The following is an 18,714-nucleotide window of genomic DNA, read 5'->3' as shown; positions in this document are numbered from 1 at the left end:
TAAATTTTAAGTGTGTCTGCTTTTGCTTTTCATAACTGGACATTGATGAAGTGCAGGAGTTGAGATGCAGTCGGACGCAGTTTCTAGAATGACTACGTGACATAACTTAACCTGTTTGTTCATAGTCTCTTATTTTAGAATATTGGTAGAATATAAGAGGGCAGCACAAGGCAAGGACACAAAAAAATATATATAAGAAAGAAACAGGAGGGCACCATCTTGGTTGTCCTTCTTTTGAATCTTTGTCTCTTTTACCAGCTGTCTGAGAGCATCATTTACTGTCATTTTGTCTCATTTAGTTATTTAGCTGCAATGTCTGAACACTGCAAATTCTGCAGCTTTAATTCAAGCCACAATACTTTTCACTTGCTTGACTTCATTATTGCCAACTGCAGCTTGTATGGCCTACCATTGTCGGTTCTGCACTTTTTCATGATGTGCAGATGCTGTTATGCTGTGTACTATATCAATGAAAAAATGTAACCGTCACTAAATCTGGCTTTACGTGCAGTCATATGCGCGCAAGGTCTCATAGCGAAAGACAAAAGTGGCACAAGCGATCCCTACGTGACAGTTCAAGTGGGCAAGACCAAAAAGAGGACGCGGACCATGCCGAGAGACCTGAATCCGGTGTGGAACGAGAAGTTCTGTTTGTGAGTTTGTGTTCTTTTTGCTTTCTTTAATGTGAGGGTACTTTGTGAGGAACAAAAATAAGTCATGGTACAATTTCTCTATGCTGCACCAGCTCTTAACACTTTTCATTCTGGCCGCTAAGGTTAAAGACTGTAAACGTGCTGCAAAGATGGATCTTTTCTTGGCTCTTGACAAATACTAATTGCCATAATAGTGGTGTGGCAGTGAATCTTTTAGTTATGTTAGGTGGCTTACAGGACTTGAGACATGTAACTCGTCTGGCATACTTTGTTGGCTTAGATTCTGAGCGTGTCTTTTTTTTTTTTTAACAATTACTTCTCTGTGATGTTTTTCACGTATATCTTGGGCTTAGACTTCAGGTGTATTTGGTGCCTGAATTTAGGTTGGGGGATTGTTTTAGAGATGCTAACCTTTATTTTCTGTCACTGAAAGAGAGCTGTGTTGCAAATTTCCTCAACTTTTGCAGCGAATGCCATAACTCTTCGGACCGTATTAAAGTGCGAGTTTGGTAAGTCACCACATTTTTAAATACTATGTGCAGCCACTGCTAGCAGCTCAGTTTTCTTTCCTGCATGCATCACAGACTACACTGGGCCTGTTTACACACTACAACAAAAGATAAAGGAAGAAGGGATACATGGGGCAGAGCACTTGTTGACTTTGCAACTAACTTTACGAATTAGAAAAAAAAAAATACTAGCACTATGTCATATGTGTTCCTTTTGTCTGTCTTGTGTTTTTTCATGCTAGCAACCATGCCACTGCTGCATGCTCTTCTTAAGTGTTTCTTAAAATGTAGTGAAAGCCTTGACACATAAAAGGCCACTGGGGTTTCCTAAGATTGTAGAAATCAAGGAAGATTAGGACAGATTTCAAATTGAAGCCTTGCCTTGTGTACAGAATTATTTAAAACAAGCATGTAGGTATTTTATCGCGATGCATCACAGCAGATTGTAAGCCTAAGAACTGTAGCCAGGTGCAAACTATTTTGGTTTTGTTTTGTGAGAAATCCTTAACTAGACCTATCACTGTTTGAGCACATATTACCAAACACTGTTCTTCGTCCCAGGGATGAAGATAACGATTTGAAGTCAAAGTTGCGGCAGAAGTTGACGAGGGAGTCGGACGATTTTCTTGGCCAAACTATCATCGAAGTCAGAACCTTGAGCGGAGAAATGGATGTCTGGTACAATCTTGGTACGTTTCATTAGGACTGGTAGGAAGCATGCCATTTGATTTGCCATGTGTGCAGCTGAGAACATGTCAGGAAACGCATGCAGCCTTTGAAAGGCAACCATCAACATCATCCTGTGCAACTCGCCTTTCAGAGAAACGTACTGACAAGTCTGCTGTGTCTGGGGCTATACGGCTCCACATCAACGTTGAGATCAAGGGAGAAGAAAAGGTGGCACCATACCATGTGCAGTACACCTGCCTTCATGAAGTGAGTGCTGGTTTCTTCAGTGGCGAGAACTGTCCCAGTCATGCAGTAATTCTCACCATCAGAGCAGGAGGGGGCACTTTTTGTTTGGCTTATCTTTTCTGCATTTTTCCTTTATCTCTTACGAGGCTTATGTTGCATAACTTTTGTGGCCTATTATCATGCATGTTGGATCACAAAAAATTGAAACAAGCCCGCAGTGCTTTTTTTGTTCTTTTACCTTTTTGGTGCCTTTGAGAACACTAAATACTGTGAATTATGTAACTTGTACTATAGTACTACTAGGCAGTTTCTTGTGTGGTAAGGCACTTCTTAAAATGTCGTTTTGCCCCATCTGTAGAAATCAGGGCATGTAATAACATCCAGCTGAATCTAATTCAGCACAGCAGAGCCAGCATCAGAAAACATTGATTGATTGATTGACTGACTGATTGATTGATTGATTGATTGATTGATTGATTGATTGATTGATTGATTGATTGATTGATTGATTTATTTATTTATTTATTTATTTTTCCAGTGGCACATTTTTTGTTATGTCTTTTAGTATATGCTAAATGGAGCAATTTTGTGTAATAATGGACTGTTGAATGTATGCAGCTAAATAATAAATATCGGGGGCATACATTTCTTGTAGTGCACCTTGATTCTTATAGCAGTGGTGGACAACTGTTCTCACTGGAGCCTAACTCGGTGATTTTGTGCCTAAAGGGGCACTGATTACAGATTGTGACATTTTCCTGTAATCAATGAGGGCACTGTATTTTGATCACAACAAAGACCACACTCATCAAATATTGATAAGCTAAGGAAGACCCTAAAATAAAATACAGGCATCATATTCAACAACTGATTTTACAAGTGAAATGCATGCGTTGACGCAGTTTTGTTGCGCAAATCCCAAAGGCCGTGCTACACTGCCATGCATTTCAAAACAATGGCAACCGACTCTTTTTGGCAAGGTCGTTATGAGCTGGAACTAAATGGCGGGGAAATCTCTAAATCCTAATTTTTTGGCGATAAATGCATTGCTTGCTGCCGGACAAACATCAACTTACCCAGAAAGAATGGAAGAATAAATTTTTGCTGATTATAATAACAACATCCTGTGGTTTGATCAGTTTTCCTTTAAATGCATGTAAATAGCTCTTAGTTCTTCCAGTTGCGCTTCTGTCACGCTGATAACCATGACATTTGTTTTTATTTCATTCTCAGAGCCTGTTTTATTACCTCTGTGAGCAAAATGGAGGAGTTGTGAAGCTGCCAGAAGCGAAAGGGGTAAGAACCTTAATCTGCTATCTTCGTATGCCCAGTCACAGTTGCCTGACCTGTATTAGTCGCCTGTAACTGAACCTTTGCATAGTTGAGCTAAATGGAGATGTCACGTTAGTTATGTGACTGATGCCACTTCAGTGTTGTATTTAGTCGCATGTATTTGAGCATCAGTTGTAAAAATATTTGGGTTGGGATCAGACACGAAACAATAAGCTTGCTATGCTGATGTCTGGGAGCTACCATGGGAAGAGAATTAATCGACTTGACTTTCACGTGGCCATCCTCATTGTGCCCTGTCACATAATGGAATGTAAATGAGGTACTTCCTTGAGGGCCTAAAGATGGCTTGTGTCACCATCAGTTCAGGGTCAATTGCAGTCACGCTGCTCAATGTACACTATTATACTCCAGAGCCGTCACTTCGAACTTCCCCTATTTGAACTTTCAATTTGTTCATACTGATTGTTTCGGCCCATCGGCATCAGTTGCTACAAGAAAACTCGTCATAATAGTGCTAACTCTGCATTTCCGATAAATTTTCAGTCTTCTTCAGGTTTGAGTTATTGAGAATTGACTGTGCTGCCCTTTGCGTGCTTGAGACCCATTTATAGATTTAGCATCAGTAAGTACAGGTTTCCCTTGGAATATTACTGCAGATACTTATGTCCAAGTGTTTTTCTTCAGGATGATGCATGGAAGATCTACTTTGAGGAAAACCCACAAGAGATTGTGGATGAGTTTGCAATGAGATATGGAATCGAGTCTATATATCAGGCAATGACGTAAGTGCCTTTTATTTCTTGAGTGCATCCACAAGTTATTTTATTCATCACATATAATTTTGTGTCTAAAGCTGCCCTAGTCGGTGCAGATGTTGCTTCACTTTAAGTCCATTAGTGCATTATCTTTGACCCCAAAGTCTGAAGAAGAACGTTCCTGTTGTTCAGGCCACTCAGTCCGTGTTGGAGGTGAAAACCTCTGAACTAGTTTTTGTGTGTGTGGGGTGGGGATGAGAGGGTGGATGAGTGGATAGATGGTAAGTAAATGGTTGCATTGGTAAGGCTTAGTGGGACATAAAAACAATCACAAGTGAGACACGCAAGACGCGCTACTGACATCTGATTTCTTTCTTTCAAGGCAGGCAGTTTATATATGTTGGTTGGTTTGTGGGGTTTAACGTCCCAAAGCAACTAAGCAGACAAAATCACAATGCTTACCTGCTGCAGAAAATATCAGAAAGGTGTAGAGGGTCATAAAAGATATAAACAGAGTATGTATGAAAAGGAGGCAGGCCAAAAATGGTAAAAGAAAATGATCCATCTTTATAATATAGTTAAAAGTGATATTACACGTGGTGTGAAGGACCAAAGAAACACGTTTGATTGGATTCGTCGGGAGTTCGAAGCAGAACTTTGGTTCACACTTGGACGACATGGAGGCTGCGATCCTGAAGTCTGCGCTCACGAAACGTGTTTAGGGAAGACGGGACCACTTCTTCCTGTGACGATAAATGTTTTGCCCATATAGTTGCGTCTACTTCTTCTTCAGTCCAGATATAACAAAATTCGCATTGTCCGATTCCCGCCAACCTCATTATTACTGGGCTAGACTGTGGCCCAGTCAGTTATAGTCCATCAGCAGTTACTAGTTGTGTAGCAAAATCACTTGAAAGTGTTATAAACATCAGACTTATCTTCATACTTGAATTCCAGCGACTTTTAGACGTACATCAGTGGGAGTATGAAAAAGCTTGTTCAACTACTGATCACCTTGTCCGTTTTGAGAGCACTGTCCGGGAAGCGTTCATTTCCACCCAGCAGTGTTTTGGAGTCTTCTACCACATCGAGGTTCGACGTCCTCCGTGACCTGGCAGAACTAAGTATCCGCATCAGGGCGCTGAACTGTTTGAGTGACTTTTCAATTAGCTGCACATTCAAAGTCCACCAAGAGGAAACTTTCTCAAACAATTTTATTCAAAAGAATGACGTGCCCCACGTGTATGTCCCGTAATCTTCTTTGTAGGGAAAATGAATTCCATGGCAAAAGTAATTTCAAAATTCGTAATGTACTCAATTTATGCAGATTACTTACAAATGGTATGTCTTTCTTCCAGCATATCTACTTATGAGAGAAAGACACAAATGACATTAAATAAACTAGTTCCCCGGGATGGATTTAAGTTTTGCTTTCAAAAAACAGTAGCTCTTCTGTTCTCTTTGAGACGAGGCTTACAGGTCAAATCCACTCTGTATCTTAACCACACCGCACTAGCTGTCAAACAAGAACAAAAATTTTTAGGTGTCAGCTTTTATAAAAACACTTTTTTTTTTTTTTACCACATCTGAACAGCCTAACGAAGAAAGTTTCCCATGCCCTCAGTGTGCTGAAACTACTGCGATGAAAACGCTGAAGGTCTGACATGGTATGCTGCAAGTTAGACTACGGGTGCATATTATGCAACTTAGCAAGACCATCCTATTTAAAACAACTAGATTCAGTCCATAATCTTGGTTTATGGCTTTCATCTGGTGCATGCAGGACATCCCCAATAGCCAGCCTTTGTGTAGAAATGAATGAGCCAGAAGAACCACGCTAACATCTACATACGTCCTTAAAATCTGTTTTCAGCTAAAGCCTCTCTGTTATTTCATAGTCACAGAATGCCCTTGCAGAATAATCTTCGCACAAGCCCCAGGCTATAAAGCCACTGCTCTTGCATCTCAAAGAAAAATGCCAAGACTTGGACATAACGAGTGAAATGCTAAGTATAGCCCCAAGGCATGAACCACTCTCAGTGTAGTACACCATCCCTGCAGTTTTTGACCTCCCACTAGTGCAATTTCAGAAAACACAAGCACATAGAATACCTGGCTCTGAAAGAAAATATGCAAATTATACTGCATTTTATACAAATGTCTCAAAAACTAAAGGCTATATTGGAGTGCAATAGTACAGGTTGAAACGGAGAAAACATGCCTGTCTCACTGTGCATCAGTTTTTTGCTGCTGATTCAATGCTATGCTGTTTGTGTTGCTGTGCAGAAAATAATGGATACGAACATCAAAAACAACATCATTTACGCAGATTCTTTAACTCTTGGTATTAAACTCTACAGAAATGGTGCTGAACCACAGATAAGTAACGCAATGCACAATATATGTAAAATTCTGCTGGCTCCCTAGTCACGCTGGGATTAAAAGAAATGAAAGAGCAGCTGTATATGCTGCAGGAGCAAAGAACATTGAAATAAAATAAGTGGGCATGCCACACAGGCATTGCATTAAGTTAGTGTGCAGCAAATTAAAAGCTAAATGGCAGGCTGCTTGGCAAAATGAAGCAAACAACAAGCTGCATTCCATAAAACACATATTAGGAGAATGGAAATCATGTCTACATCAGGAACGCTTTGGCAAAGTAATTTTATGTCACCTGCATATAGGACATACATGCATGTTACACACAGTTTCTTACTGACAAAAAAAAAAAGTGTGTGAATTGTGTGGTAATGAGCTCACAGTAAATCACATTTTAATCACGTACACTGGCAATACACAATATATGTAAAATTCTGCTGGGTCCCCAGTCACGCTTGGATTAAAGGAAATGAAAGAGCGGCTGTATATGCTGCAGGAGTGAAGAACATAGAAATAAAATAAGTTGGCATGCCACACAGGCATTGCATTAAGTTAGTGTGCAGCAAATTAAGAGCTAAATGGCAGGCTGCTTGGCAAAATGAAGCAAACAATAAGCTGCATTTCATAAAACATATTAGGAGAATGGAAATCATGTCTACATCAGGAATGCTTTGGCAAAGTAATTTTATGTCACCTGCATATAGGACACACATGCATGTTACACACAGTTTGTTACTAACAAAAAAAACAAACAAACCTGTGTGTGAATTGTGTGGTGATGAGCTCACAGTAAATCACATTTTAATCACGTACACAAAACTTGAAGACCTGGGAAAGAAAATATTCTACTTTATTTTGCAGTAAAGACCAGCATAGCTTTTAGGTGATCAAGTGCTTGTAAATTTTTTACATTTTTATATTTCTCAAGGAAGCCAGCTTTTAAGTCTACTACTGTAAGTATCTAGACATCTAACCTTGTGTTTGGCACATGATAGCCTCAGTTTCTTGAACACCATGAAACCTCATACACTGAACTGTTTGGTGATGCATCCTTCTCCCATAGCTATTTTCACTGTTTTATGTGAGCTGTAGGTCATTCGTGAGCCTATTGATGGACCGTATAGTGTAGCACCAAGTTGAAGTGCAGGTTATAAAAGATCAGAGCTGGCTTCAAATCAGTGCATCGCGTTTTCCCTTGGAGCTTTGATATAGTGTTCATTGTCATGGGCACTCTGTTTACCAATGGATCATTAAAGCGTGGTGGTCGATCGCTGCAAACTTGTTTTGCTTGAAAGCACTGAAGCTTGAGAAAGTAGAGTGACTGTGATAAGTGAATGCAATCATAGATTCAGCTTTGCAGGAAGTTGCTCGAAATTTATTTGTTCCAGCAACAAAAGGGAGTTTCTGTTGTTGTAAGTTATAGGGTCTGGACGATCGAAGGTGCAGGTTATGTGCAGAGGCGGATAATGCATGCATAGCACGTTAGACTCACGGATGACCAATATGTGCATTTAGTCACACAGTATAGCACATAAGAAAGTTTTGGTTGTGCACGCTGACCACATTGCAGGCACTTCCACTGCCTGTCGGTCAAGTACATGTGCCAAGGGGTGCCTGCTGTAATGAGCACCCTCCTTGCCAACATCAATGCCTACTATGCACACACGGCTGCATCGTCTGCGGTCTCCGCCAGTGACCGCTTTGCTGCTTCTAATTTTGGCGTAAGTCCCCTTCATTCATTCCCATGACTGATGACAGTCAGCATGGTACAGTTCGTCTGCCATGTGCAGCTTGTGGTAATAAAGTTTCCCAGTTTCGACACAGGTGTGACACGCCTAAAAGCAGCATATTGTGAATGGGCCAGAGACCTTTTTCATGTGCCTGTGGGGGTTTGTAAGGTAGAATGAGAAAAAGAAGATGGCTACACAGTATGAAAGAGACACTGAACAAGAGTAGAGGGGGAAGCCTCAGTTTGCAACCCAAGCCAGTGTTTTGACAGGTGGACTTGACTTCGTCTGGGCAGTGCGATCATCACTGGGGGTTTATGCTGAGGTATTTAAGTTATTCTACTGATTTGAGAGAAACATTATAAATTTAGGGGACTGTAAGATTTAATGCCTCGTAAGACTATAGCAAAAAGAAAAGAATGTGGGTCTTCAGGCACATGTCTAGTTCTAACTGCTTGAAAACACTAAACCTAATAGGCGATAGTAAGGGTCAATATGCGCTCACAATGTCTCTTCTTCTTTTCTTTTACAGAAAGAAAAATTTGTAAAAATTCTAGATCACTTGCATAATTCCCTAAGAATTGACCTCTCTATGTACAGAGTGAGTATGTTCTTTTTTTTCTTTCTCTTTTTCTCATTGCTTTTGTAGTTTGGTAAATTTAATTTTCTCTGAATTCAGTTGCTTAAGAGGATTGAAATATCTTCAGCATGGCCTTTTAAAGCAGTCATGAAAAAGAAAAAAGGAACGTTCGTGTGAATATAGAAATCTTCAAATACGAATATGAGGAAAAATGCCTTCAAATATCAAATCAAATATCTGCTCAGTGAAAGCAAATGAAAAATTAAAACATAGCAAACATTGTTAGTCTCCTTTATTTCAGAATGCACGCACTATTTGCAAACAAAATAAACTGTAATTGTGCAGAAGTGTATACCCTACTGAAAAATCCAGTATGAATTTTATACGGGATCCCGTATAACGGGCTTTGTACAGGAACGACTCACATGAAACTGGGTGGAGCCTCGTATCGCTCCTGAATACAATAAACTCGTTATTTTGGCTTTCAAGGAACCAGAAAAACAAGCCCGAATTAACCGAAAGATCAAATTATCGAATGGGCCTCATAAAATCACCAAAAACTATTTGCATTAGAGTAATTTTATCTGATGAACATACCCACAATGGTTGTCTGCATTTGAAGTGAAACCAAAGTGAGGGCAACGTCGCTGTTTTCTCAGTTTTGTCAGGTGCTTAGCTTTCCGCACAGGAAGGCCCTTTTTATAAAACAACCCCATGGCGTTTTGAGGATGCTTCACTGCATTGTCTATGTGGTCGAGCATTGTGTAGAAGCGTGCAGTGCAGTGGGACTGCAGTGAATTTGAAAACTTTTGGTGTATTTGCTTATTTTTGAGTGCATCAGAAAATTTTGAATATCAGTTTTTCGAATGTGTGTTGAATAGCAAACATATTTATTTGCATCCAAAATTTTGAATCGCACCCCAAGTCTTGATTCTTCATTGCCGCAAAATTGCTTACCATCGAAGTAAGCCTGACAGTTGGCCTAAAAGGGTTCTTCAGCAGTGTCATGAATGAAATGCATGGCTGGCAATGGCTTTATGCACTTGAGATAATGTCCATGTCATTTTTTTGTGTGTTTTTATTTTGCCCATGTCTTAGCTTGAGTCTTTGTTGTGCACTATAGCACATAGCCTCTACCATATTTTTATGGCAAAAATCTGCAGATTAGTATTCACAACTCAAGTGCATATAGTTACACTCTCTGGTACCTGATGAGGTTATTCTTCCAATTGTTGTGGTTGGCCTGTTTTCGTTATGATACCTTTAGTGTCACGAAAATTATGTGAGCATTTTTCATTCCATCCAGATGACATCATGCAGAACCCTGCTGCAAAAAGAAAGAAAGAAAAAAAATCTGAAACATGACTGCTTATTTTTGCTTTTCAGAACAATTTTCCAGCATCTTCACCAGAAAAGTTGCAAGATTTGAAGTCCACTGTAGACCTTCTCACTAGCATCACCTTCTTCAGAATGAAAGTAAGAAACCGAATACTAGATATAGGTTATGCTTTTATGCTTAACCTGAATTTAGCAGTGGAGTGCACAGCTGCATTTTTTTTTATTCAGAGGTAACTATATCTGAGGCCCCGACTTTCTACAGGAGAAAATACTAAATTCCGTGGATATATAACAAAGAATCCGTGAAATTCTGTAGATTGAGGGCAAAGAGTCCGCGAAATTCCATCGGACACATCAGATGGTGCTTCACAGTGCACCTCACGTTAGATTTGAACAGTGTTTCTTCTTTCTTTTTTTTTTTCGCATTTTCTTTAAGTAGCTAAAGTGAACCTTGTTACTAGGCTCAGTAGCCATTAAGAGAAGCCAACTTTTCAGTTAACTTTGGGTCAAAGCATGCAAGTGCAAAGGAGAAGGTGGCTATGCGTAAGAAAGAAGGTGATGCACATTGAGAAACAGTAGCTGCTGGACTAGTTCAGCGAAATCAGAGGATGGCGAACAGGCGCCAGACATGACAGCTGAAAACGAGGGCATTGATGGTGGCTGCTGCTGCTGCTGTGTGGGAGGCTGCAAGCATTACAAGGTTCGGCTTCGCTCGATTGTGGCATGATCATCTGAAGCTTAAATAATGTTGACCCTATCTGCCTCTTTCAAATTTTACCGTTTGCATTTCCTCGGTGGGCCAGCCCTTGACTATGCCTGGCATGAACAGTATTGAGATTGCATTATAAATGCAATAGCAGTACATTTTACAAATTTCTCTCAAGCTCTCACTCACATTGTATTCATGTGAATAAGGTAAAATAGTAATATTTCACTCTTATTGCCATTCCTGCTGATGTCCATTACAATACTAATAGCATCGTAAAATCGAATGTGGCTGCTAATATATTATTCCGCGAAAATATCTTAAATCAACAATTTCTCGCGGGATCGCAGAAAGCTAGTGGCCTAACTGTTGCATCTACAAGTGTAACAGTTTACCACTCACTGGCCTTTTGTGTGTGTTTGCAAAGCACTTTATTTACCTTATTTGTAGCCCCATATTTGTAGAGAGGGAAGGAATTCGTGATGCGTGTGGGCCAAAGTTATGCAGCCTCTAGTGAGTGCAGAGGTTCTTGGGTGTTTTCCCTAAATAATGCTATTACACTTTGCAAGAAACAAAAGCATGCAAAGAACCCATCAACAAGACAATGGATGGCAGATCTGTATATGGGGACTTATTATAGAATCCTTAATGCAGACTTGCCTCTGTTCTTTTTGCTGAAGAGGTCATGTATTTATTTTATTTTATTTCAAAATATACTGCCTCTCCCCAGCGGGATTGTAACAGGGGTTGGTACAAAAAGGAAATAAGTAAAAAATATTCCATAGGACACAAGGCAGCAGGATTGATCCATCAAATTGCTACATTTCGAGCCCAAAAGTAGATACAAAGAAAAAGAAGCACTAAACTTCAGTTTTCAACACAGGTGCATAAGAAGATGGGCACGTTTGGTAGCTCGCCTATTTTTTTCAGCTCCAAAAATCTGCCTGTGTTAGTTGCATTCGGAAACCTCTGAGCTTTTAATAGCCTTGTTCCACAGGTGGATGCTGGTAACAGGCACGTACTGGATCGGCTTCTAGCAGTGATATTTTAGCTTGCGCATGTTTTTCCAGCATTTCCTGCTTAACGTATGCACATTTATGCAAATGTAGTCGCCATTGTGTTGCCATGCAGAGGTACAGTAGTTGTGTTCATTTCTGTGGCCTGGGCTCTGCAAGCTCCAGGAATCAGCTGGGCTGAATAATATGCGCATGCATTCATTAGACCCGAAATTCTAGAGCTTACTCATGTGTTGCATTGGCAGGCTGAAATGTGTCCAGAACTCTGTCGATTCGGTTTCCAGAAGCACTGTGTGGTGGTGACCGCATGCAGGTCCAGGAGCTCACGAGCCCGCCACGGGCAAGCACCGTGGTCAAAGACTGTGCGATTGCGTGCCTTCGGTCGACGTGCCAATTCCTGTTTGAGAACTGCTACGAGCTGTTTAATCGTGAGTTCCAAGTGGAGCAGCCACCGGACAAGGAGGAGGAGCATGGCCCCAGCGTACACAACCTCGACTTCTGGCACAAGCTCATCGCCCTCATGGTGTCCGTCATCGAGGAAGATCGCAACAGCTACGCCCCCGTGCTCAACCAGTGAGTGTGGCAGGAACAAGTCAGTTCAACCTAGCACATAGCTACAGTGTATGGTCTTTTCTCACTTTTTCGCCAACCTTATAGTGCACGCTGTGCTTCTGACTTACGCATGCACTGCTACTTCAGTCTGGTGAATGGTTGACCCTCAGGGAGTCACATTTGTGAGGACAGTCCTCCTGTTTGATTGACAGTTCTGTTGCAGATTTCCCCAAGAGCTCAACATTGGACACCTGAGTGCACAAACCTTGTGGGGTCTGTTCTCGCAGGACTTGAAGTATGCTCTTGAAGGTGGGCCTTTGTTTGCTCTTTCTTGAATTCCTCTTTCTTGAGTCATTCACCAGGCAGAAACTGTGATTTGCTGTTTGTTTTTTCACATAATGTTTTGAAATTATAGCATGTAATGGTGTCACAGTTTTAAATGTTTTTGTATATCTAATACTGAGGCTCCAGAAAGAATGAAACTGGCTTTCGCTCATATATAAACCTTTTGTTTTGTGGAAAAGCTGTAGTATTCTTTCTTTTTGCATTCTGCAATATACATACTTTCCAAGTCAGGCTTGCATGCTTTGTAGAAGATGTGAATTCCTGCACCAGTGAATCCTGACTGCTGTGTTGATTGGTCAAAGATGCCTTGCATTTTCTCAAATGTATCCCGTAACCCAATCTCTTGGCACCATTTGTGTTGTACCACATCAGTCCAGTTCAAACGTGTCTGTATTTGTTACTCACTCTATAGCATAACGAGGAATGTGCAAATATTGAAATTTTCGAATACGAGTTGAATACAAATATGGGAAGAAATTGGCTTTGAATATTGACTTAAATGTCAAATAACTGATTAGTGAAAAAAATAGTAACGCTAAAAAATAGCAAACATTGTTCGTCTTATTTGTTTCATCAAAGTTATTTTCAAATAAAATTAAGCTGGAAATGCACAGAAATGTTTCTATTGAAAAAATTCAGTATAAATTTCATACAAGAAGTTTTTCTGAAATCCTTCAAGAAACCGTACAGATTCTCATTTTACCAAATTTCGCTTCCGAGATCTCTGAAGAGGGGAGCGTTCTCCAGATGGAATATCGCTTGCATGTCAGCACTCGCGATGAACTAGAATGCGGGCTTGCTGCAGGGTGTATCTTTGCCAGTGATTATTATTTCCGCAGTTCGGCCATTTTTGTTTGATTCAAGTCTGCCTTCAAATAAATAAAGCAGTTCAGAATGTGAAACGTGCTTTGGCTGCCGCTCGAATATATGTAGTTGCTTTGCAATGGCAAACAGTGACAGGTCAGGTTTTCTTTACCAGCTTGTATCTGGCGTTTGCAAGGGGCAGGAGGCGGCCTTGCTTGGGATTTTAAGGCTCATCTTTTTTCTTTTCTTTTTTTTCGCATTATTATGATTATACTAGTTGGAGCTGGTGAGTCTCTATGCAGCACTCTGAGTGCCGCTCATCTAGTGCATGAAGCTCAAGGTGTGCACAATAAAGCCTGGTATATATTTATGTTATATCTAAAGAAACCTGACACATCTTTCATAACCATTACTTCCTGCACTCCTTTCTTGCACAGTATCAGCTTCTAAGCGGGATGTTCCCAGGGCAGCAGTTGGAAGCTTTCCAATCTAATACTATTATAATAACCACCACGAGTGTGGTAACTAAATATGATTGGCATAATACTGCATTTACAGCCGTTCATTGCTCATGCCTCTGCTAAGGAGTGATACATGGGTAGTTTTTTATTTTTCTGGAAAAATTGGTATGGCCTCTGTCATTAGGTTTTCCTAGTATGACTTTCCACACAGCTCAAGACATTCATTTCTTGCCTCCAATAATTGCTCTTACCACAAAGCATTGTGCATTTCAGTCCTGCTTGCAGAAGGCTTAGTACTGGGATTAGATGTTGTCGTCCTGCCCTCACTTGCCTTGTAATTTGTTATCCTGGGACCAAAATAGATTTGCTCATGGGGAGGTATTTGGAAGCTGTTTTCTATGTCCCCACCCTCCCGGTATAGTAGCAAATAGCCCTCCCCTCCCCCCACCTCCATCACTGTCTAACCCTTGGGTGTATGTATGCTCTGAACCCTGTGCTCTCTCCCATAAAGGACATCTTGCCAAGGCCGGTATGTACTAGACAAACAGTTGGAGATGGCCCGCTCTCTTTTCTCCTTTTTTTGAGACACCTCCCCTCCTGTTCTCATAGTAGCAGCCTGCAGGTAGGAGCAGCTTGCACAAACACAGCCTGGCCACAGAGCTTCTTCCTTCATGGTGGTTCTTGAAAAATAAATTCTGTTTCACTTTTCAGCTTCTATACCAGTGCAGAGCATCTTTTTTTTTTTTCCTTTTCAGGAAACACTGCATGTGAATGGGTTATCATAAAAGACTATGGTTTATCACAAAAAACTAGGTCTCTCAAGTTGTTCACTACGTAGTGTGAGCGCACACCAACTTGCCCGGATAGTTGTTTTTCTAACGGGAAGAAATTGCTTTTGCTCTGTGACCTGGCAGTGCCTGTGCAGGTGCCTCTCTAGGTGGACAGTGCAAGCAAGCCGGTGTGATTCTCGTAGTGGGCTAAGTTCGGCGACATTTTTATTTCTGCTTTTTTGTTGTTTGGTTTGAGTCTGGTGATCCTGTAGGCAAGCTCTGCATTGGCTAGTAGGGCTCAAAGTATGATGGCCACTGATTGTCTGCTCATATGGATGGTATGATGTTCTGCGAGGTGTTTGAAAGTACTAATCGGTACACCTTTTTTTAGTGTAAACACTGCAGTTATTACAGATAATTTGAGCCGCACAGTATGCTGGCTCGGAAGATTCAGCATGGCATTGCATGGAGTTGTGGCTGCACATAACGCAGACAATTTTGCTTAAGTGCGCTACTCATATGTTAGACCTCACTTACTTTGAGCCCTATAAGTTCATTGTCTGGTGATTATCTTAGAGCATCATCTTGGAGTAAGCATGGCTTATGTTGGATAAAAGGTTCTTCGCATCGTGGTGCCGCTGCAGTAGAGGGAATGAATGCCCCCTTTTTTCTGTCATGGTGGCATATCATATGTATGAACTTTATTGTTTTTATTACTACAAGCGGGCCCAAAGTTGGGGCATTACAGTTCGAGTTAACATAGAGTGGTTGCATTTTGCATGTCCTGATATCACTAGAAATAACTTTGCAAGTTTTAAATTCAACAAGTCTAGTAGTGCCTTTGTGCACATATGCATGAATGAATAGTCCCAACTAAAGGCTCAGCTTATGTCTTGTCCTCTGTTGCATCCTGAATCGTATATATTGAGCTCTGAGGGATGGAATGTTTATAGACAAACTTGTAACACTGTATGAACCTCCTTGGCTGCTTTGCTGGTAGTTGTGTGATTGTGCTGACCAAGCTATGTTTGGCAACTGTGTAAGTGTCGGTGCCAGTGAAGAATTGTGACATTTCTAAATTTAAGCTTGTCCAGAAAATATAAACGCACCAGTTGTTTAAAATATTCATATAACTACAGAGCAGTGTAAGTTCTTAGGTTTTTTTCCCATTGTTGCTTCCTTTTAAATCTTGGTGCTATTTTCAGAATAAAGCTGGAATTAGCTTGGCGAGGTGTTATGGTTGCCTCCATATCATATTGAGGAAAATTTTGCCAGATGTACAGTACTGCATCATTACATCATGTGTAGGCTGTTTCACAGTTAGAGGGAAATTCGGAATGTCTGGCCCTTGATGCGGCGAGCGTTGTGATATCGTCCTGCTGGGAACCTCGCGCAGGCGCAGACTTTGCTGACGGCTGGGGGACGGAGTCTCGCCGTGTTGTCTATTACAGTGTAGGTGCGCTCTGCTCGGTTAAAAAGCAGGTGGATTACAAGGGCAGCGCACGGCTGTCATCGTTTTTCGTAGGAGCTGAGCTTACAGACCAAAAGAAAAGTTTTGTCAGCCTAACCTCTGAGCCTTCAAGGGCAGTAATGCCCTTCTATAAACTGCCTTTCACAGCATGCTTCATTTGCTATTTCATTTCCTATAAAGCAGCACCGATATTGTTTGGTTCTAAACATGCAATATGATGAAGACAAATTGGGCGTGCTGCGTTTTGGAGTGCAAAAAGGAAACGAATCACTGAAGATAAAGCCAATACTGTGCAGCTTCATGGATCAGATACAACAAAAAGATGGGATATTATAAAATCATGTTTAAAAAATATGCTCTGTGCTGCCTCTTGACCACCGTTGACTGCCCAAGACAGCAGCTGCTGGTAAGGAAATGCAGACATCTTGCTCCGGACTTGAAGTCTAGTTATGGTCACGATGGCCTCGATAACAGCGCATATTTTGCTCAGCGTAGAAGCTAAAGAAATCGATAAATAGCATCGAAAAAAATCAGTGAGATTGATGAACTTAGTGGTGAAGTGGTGACTTAGTGCTTCTTAAAATACGATATGAGATGCCATCTCCTTGCTTTAGTCTGGGGGGGAAAGCATACTGCAGAATTCTTGGAAAAAGAATGAAAAGAAACACTCTGTTTGTTTTAATCAGTTTCATTTGCTACACAGGCACCTTGCTTTTCGCCTTTATCGAAAAGCAGCCGCCACAGCCGCGTCCTTGGGTTTAGCAGTCAAGCACCCAATGTCAAGGGCGGTATATAGAAGATCAAAAAAGTTATTGGAGGGTTCGAAGTTGCACTCACAGATTTTCTTTAGCGTACTGGCTCACTTCCAACAAAAATTGGAGCTTGCTTAAGCTTCATCTTCAGGAGTTCAATGCGATAGCCTTTAAACTCCAGTGCTTTGAAGACAATGGATGGATGTATAAGGCTTTGAATCCAGCGGCGGCTCATGCTATCTGTTGTGGCAGCGCTGTGTGATCAAAGGAATTTTCCAATGAGCGCCGCATGACAGGTAAGCAAAGCAGAAATGTTCTTTGCTACTCGCTTAATTATTACTTTCGTAATTAGTGTCTTTCTCATGATGCACCTAAACATTAGCTGACAGTCAAGCAATGCATGTATTAGGTCCATCTTTATGCAGAGAGAAGCAATGTGATTCTGCGGCAGAGTGGTTGCGTGCTCATCTTACACTGCGAAGGAACCATGTTCGACTCTGCAGGTTTTCACAAAACCGTTATTGTTTCTTTACTTTCTTCTAATTATCACGTTACAACCACAACGCTGACACCCACTTTTCTGCGACATGGGCCCTTAATGCTATTGCATTAAAAACAATAAGAGCCGTGGGCTGCCCTTATAATCCACCTGCTTTTCCATCGAGTAAAGCATCCCGAGTGGAGCGCACCCCGAGTGAAGTGCACTCGCACTGTAGCAGATGATGCAGCGAGACTCCGTTCCTCAGCCATCGACGCAGTCTGCGTTTGCGCGAGCTTTGGAGCAGGGCACAATTACAGCGCAGTGCTCGCCGCACCACGAGGCCACGCACTCCAAATTTCCCTCTATCTGTGAAACAACCTGTACCTTCTCAAAGCAGTGCTGGAAGAGCAACATTTTACAAATCCTTTTCATGCCACATAGATGGGCATAAAAAGGCAACCCTCTTGTCTAGCTGAAAAACAGTATGTGTTGGACTATTGAGACACGATTGGATCCATATGTGCTGGTGACACAAAGCACATGCATAAACATGAATCAGTGCTTTACAAGCTTCTATCCTGATTTCGTTTACTGGTCTTTCCTCTCATTCTGACAGAGGTCTAAATGTTAGGCGCTTGCAGTTGCCTTTCTTAGCAACATATGCTATTTGCAGATGAGCAGTGAAACTGACCTCCTTGCCTCTCTCCTGTCCCATTTCTGTTTTCACCATGCAGAGCATGAACAGCTGAGGCTGTGCAAGAGCTCAGCCTACATGAACCTTCACTTCAAGGTGAAATGGTTCTACAACAACTACATCAAGGACATTCCTCCCTATAAAGACACGGTGCCTGAATATGCTTCGTGAGTATTTAAGCATTAGATCATAAGAGGGCTGTTTCAAACCTATTTTACGTATTTTCCAAAGTCAGCCTAGAACTTACTATTGTTATTAACATATTATTCGTAATCTAGCCTATTGTGGTACTAATCCCGCAGGCGAGCTTTTTGTTTTATACATTACCTTTGCTTCAGACATCCTCATTTGCTGCGAGGCTGTAGTGACATTTGATAGCCATGTACAGTCTTTGTCAAAAGTATACGGCCCAAGAGGTTCGCTTCTAAGCACTGTAACACGGCTGCTGGTAGCAATACTGGAATATGAATGGAAGCTAGATGAAAATGAGGACGAGATTTGTCATCTACGAGA

General features: G+C 41.2%; 1 protein-coding gene across 5 annotated transcripts in view; it reads left to right on the top strand.

Moving 5' to 3' along the window:
* Window positions 1-18,714, top strand: part of LOC146197787 (protein unc-13 homolog B-like) — a 363,959-nt gene that overhangs the window by 308,699 nt on the left and 36,546 nt on the right. For all 5 annotated transcript variants that reach the window (XM_084593024.1, XM_084593021.1, XM_084593022.1 and 2 more), the window contains exons 17-28: window positions 512-653; window positions 1,121-1,162; window positions 1,724-1,851; window positions 1,983-2,098; window positions 3,311-3,373; window positions 4,055-4,152; window positions 8,075-8,225; window positions 8,764-8,832; window positions 10,198-10,287; window positions 12,185-12,444; window positions 12,647-12,732; window positions 18,242-18,368. In XM_084593024.1, coding sequence (XP_084449150.1) covers window positions 512-653; window positions 1,121-1,162; window positions 1,724-1,851; window positions 1,983-2,098; window positions 3,311-3,373; window positions 4,055-4,152; window positions 8,075-8,225; window positions 8,764-8,832; window positions 10,198-10,287; window positions 12,185-12,444; window positions 12,647-12,732; window positions 18,242-18,368 — 1,372 coding nt within the window. The remainder of the gene's footprint in view (window positions 1-511; window positions 654-1,120; window positions 1,163-1,723; window positions 1,852-1,982; window positions 2,099-3,310; window positions 3,374-4,054; window positions 4,153-8,074; window positions 8,226-8,763; window positions 8,833-10,197; window positions 10,288-12,184; window positions 12,445-12,646; window positions 12,733-18,241; window positions 18,369-18,714) is intronic.

This window comes from Amblyomma maculatum, chromosome 2 (assembly GCF_055883805.1).
Source record: "Amblyomma maculatum isolate TAMU_Amacu chromosome 2, ASM5588380v1, whole genome shotgun sequence".
NCBI classification, from domain to species: Eukaryota; Metazoa; Arthropoda; class Arachnida; order Ixodida; family Ixodidae; genus Amblyomma; species Amblyomma maculatum.
This window is presented reverse-complemented; position numbering and strand designations above follow the sequence as displayed.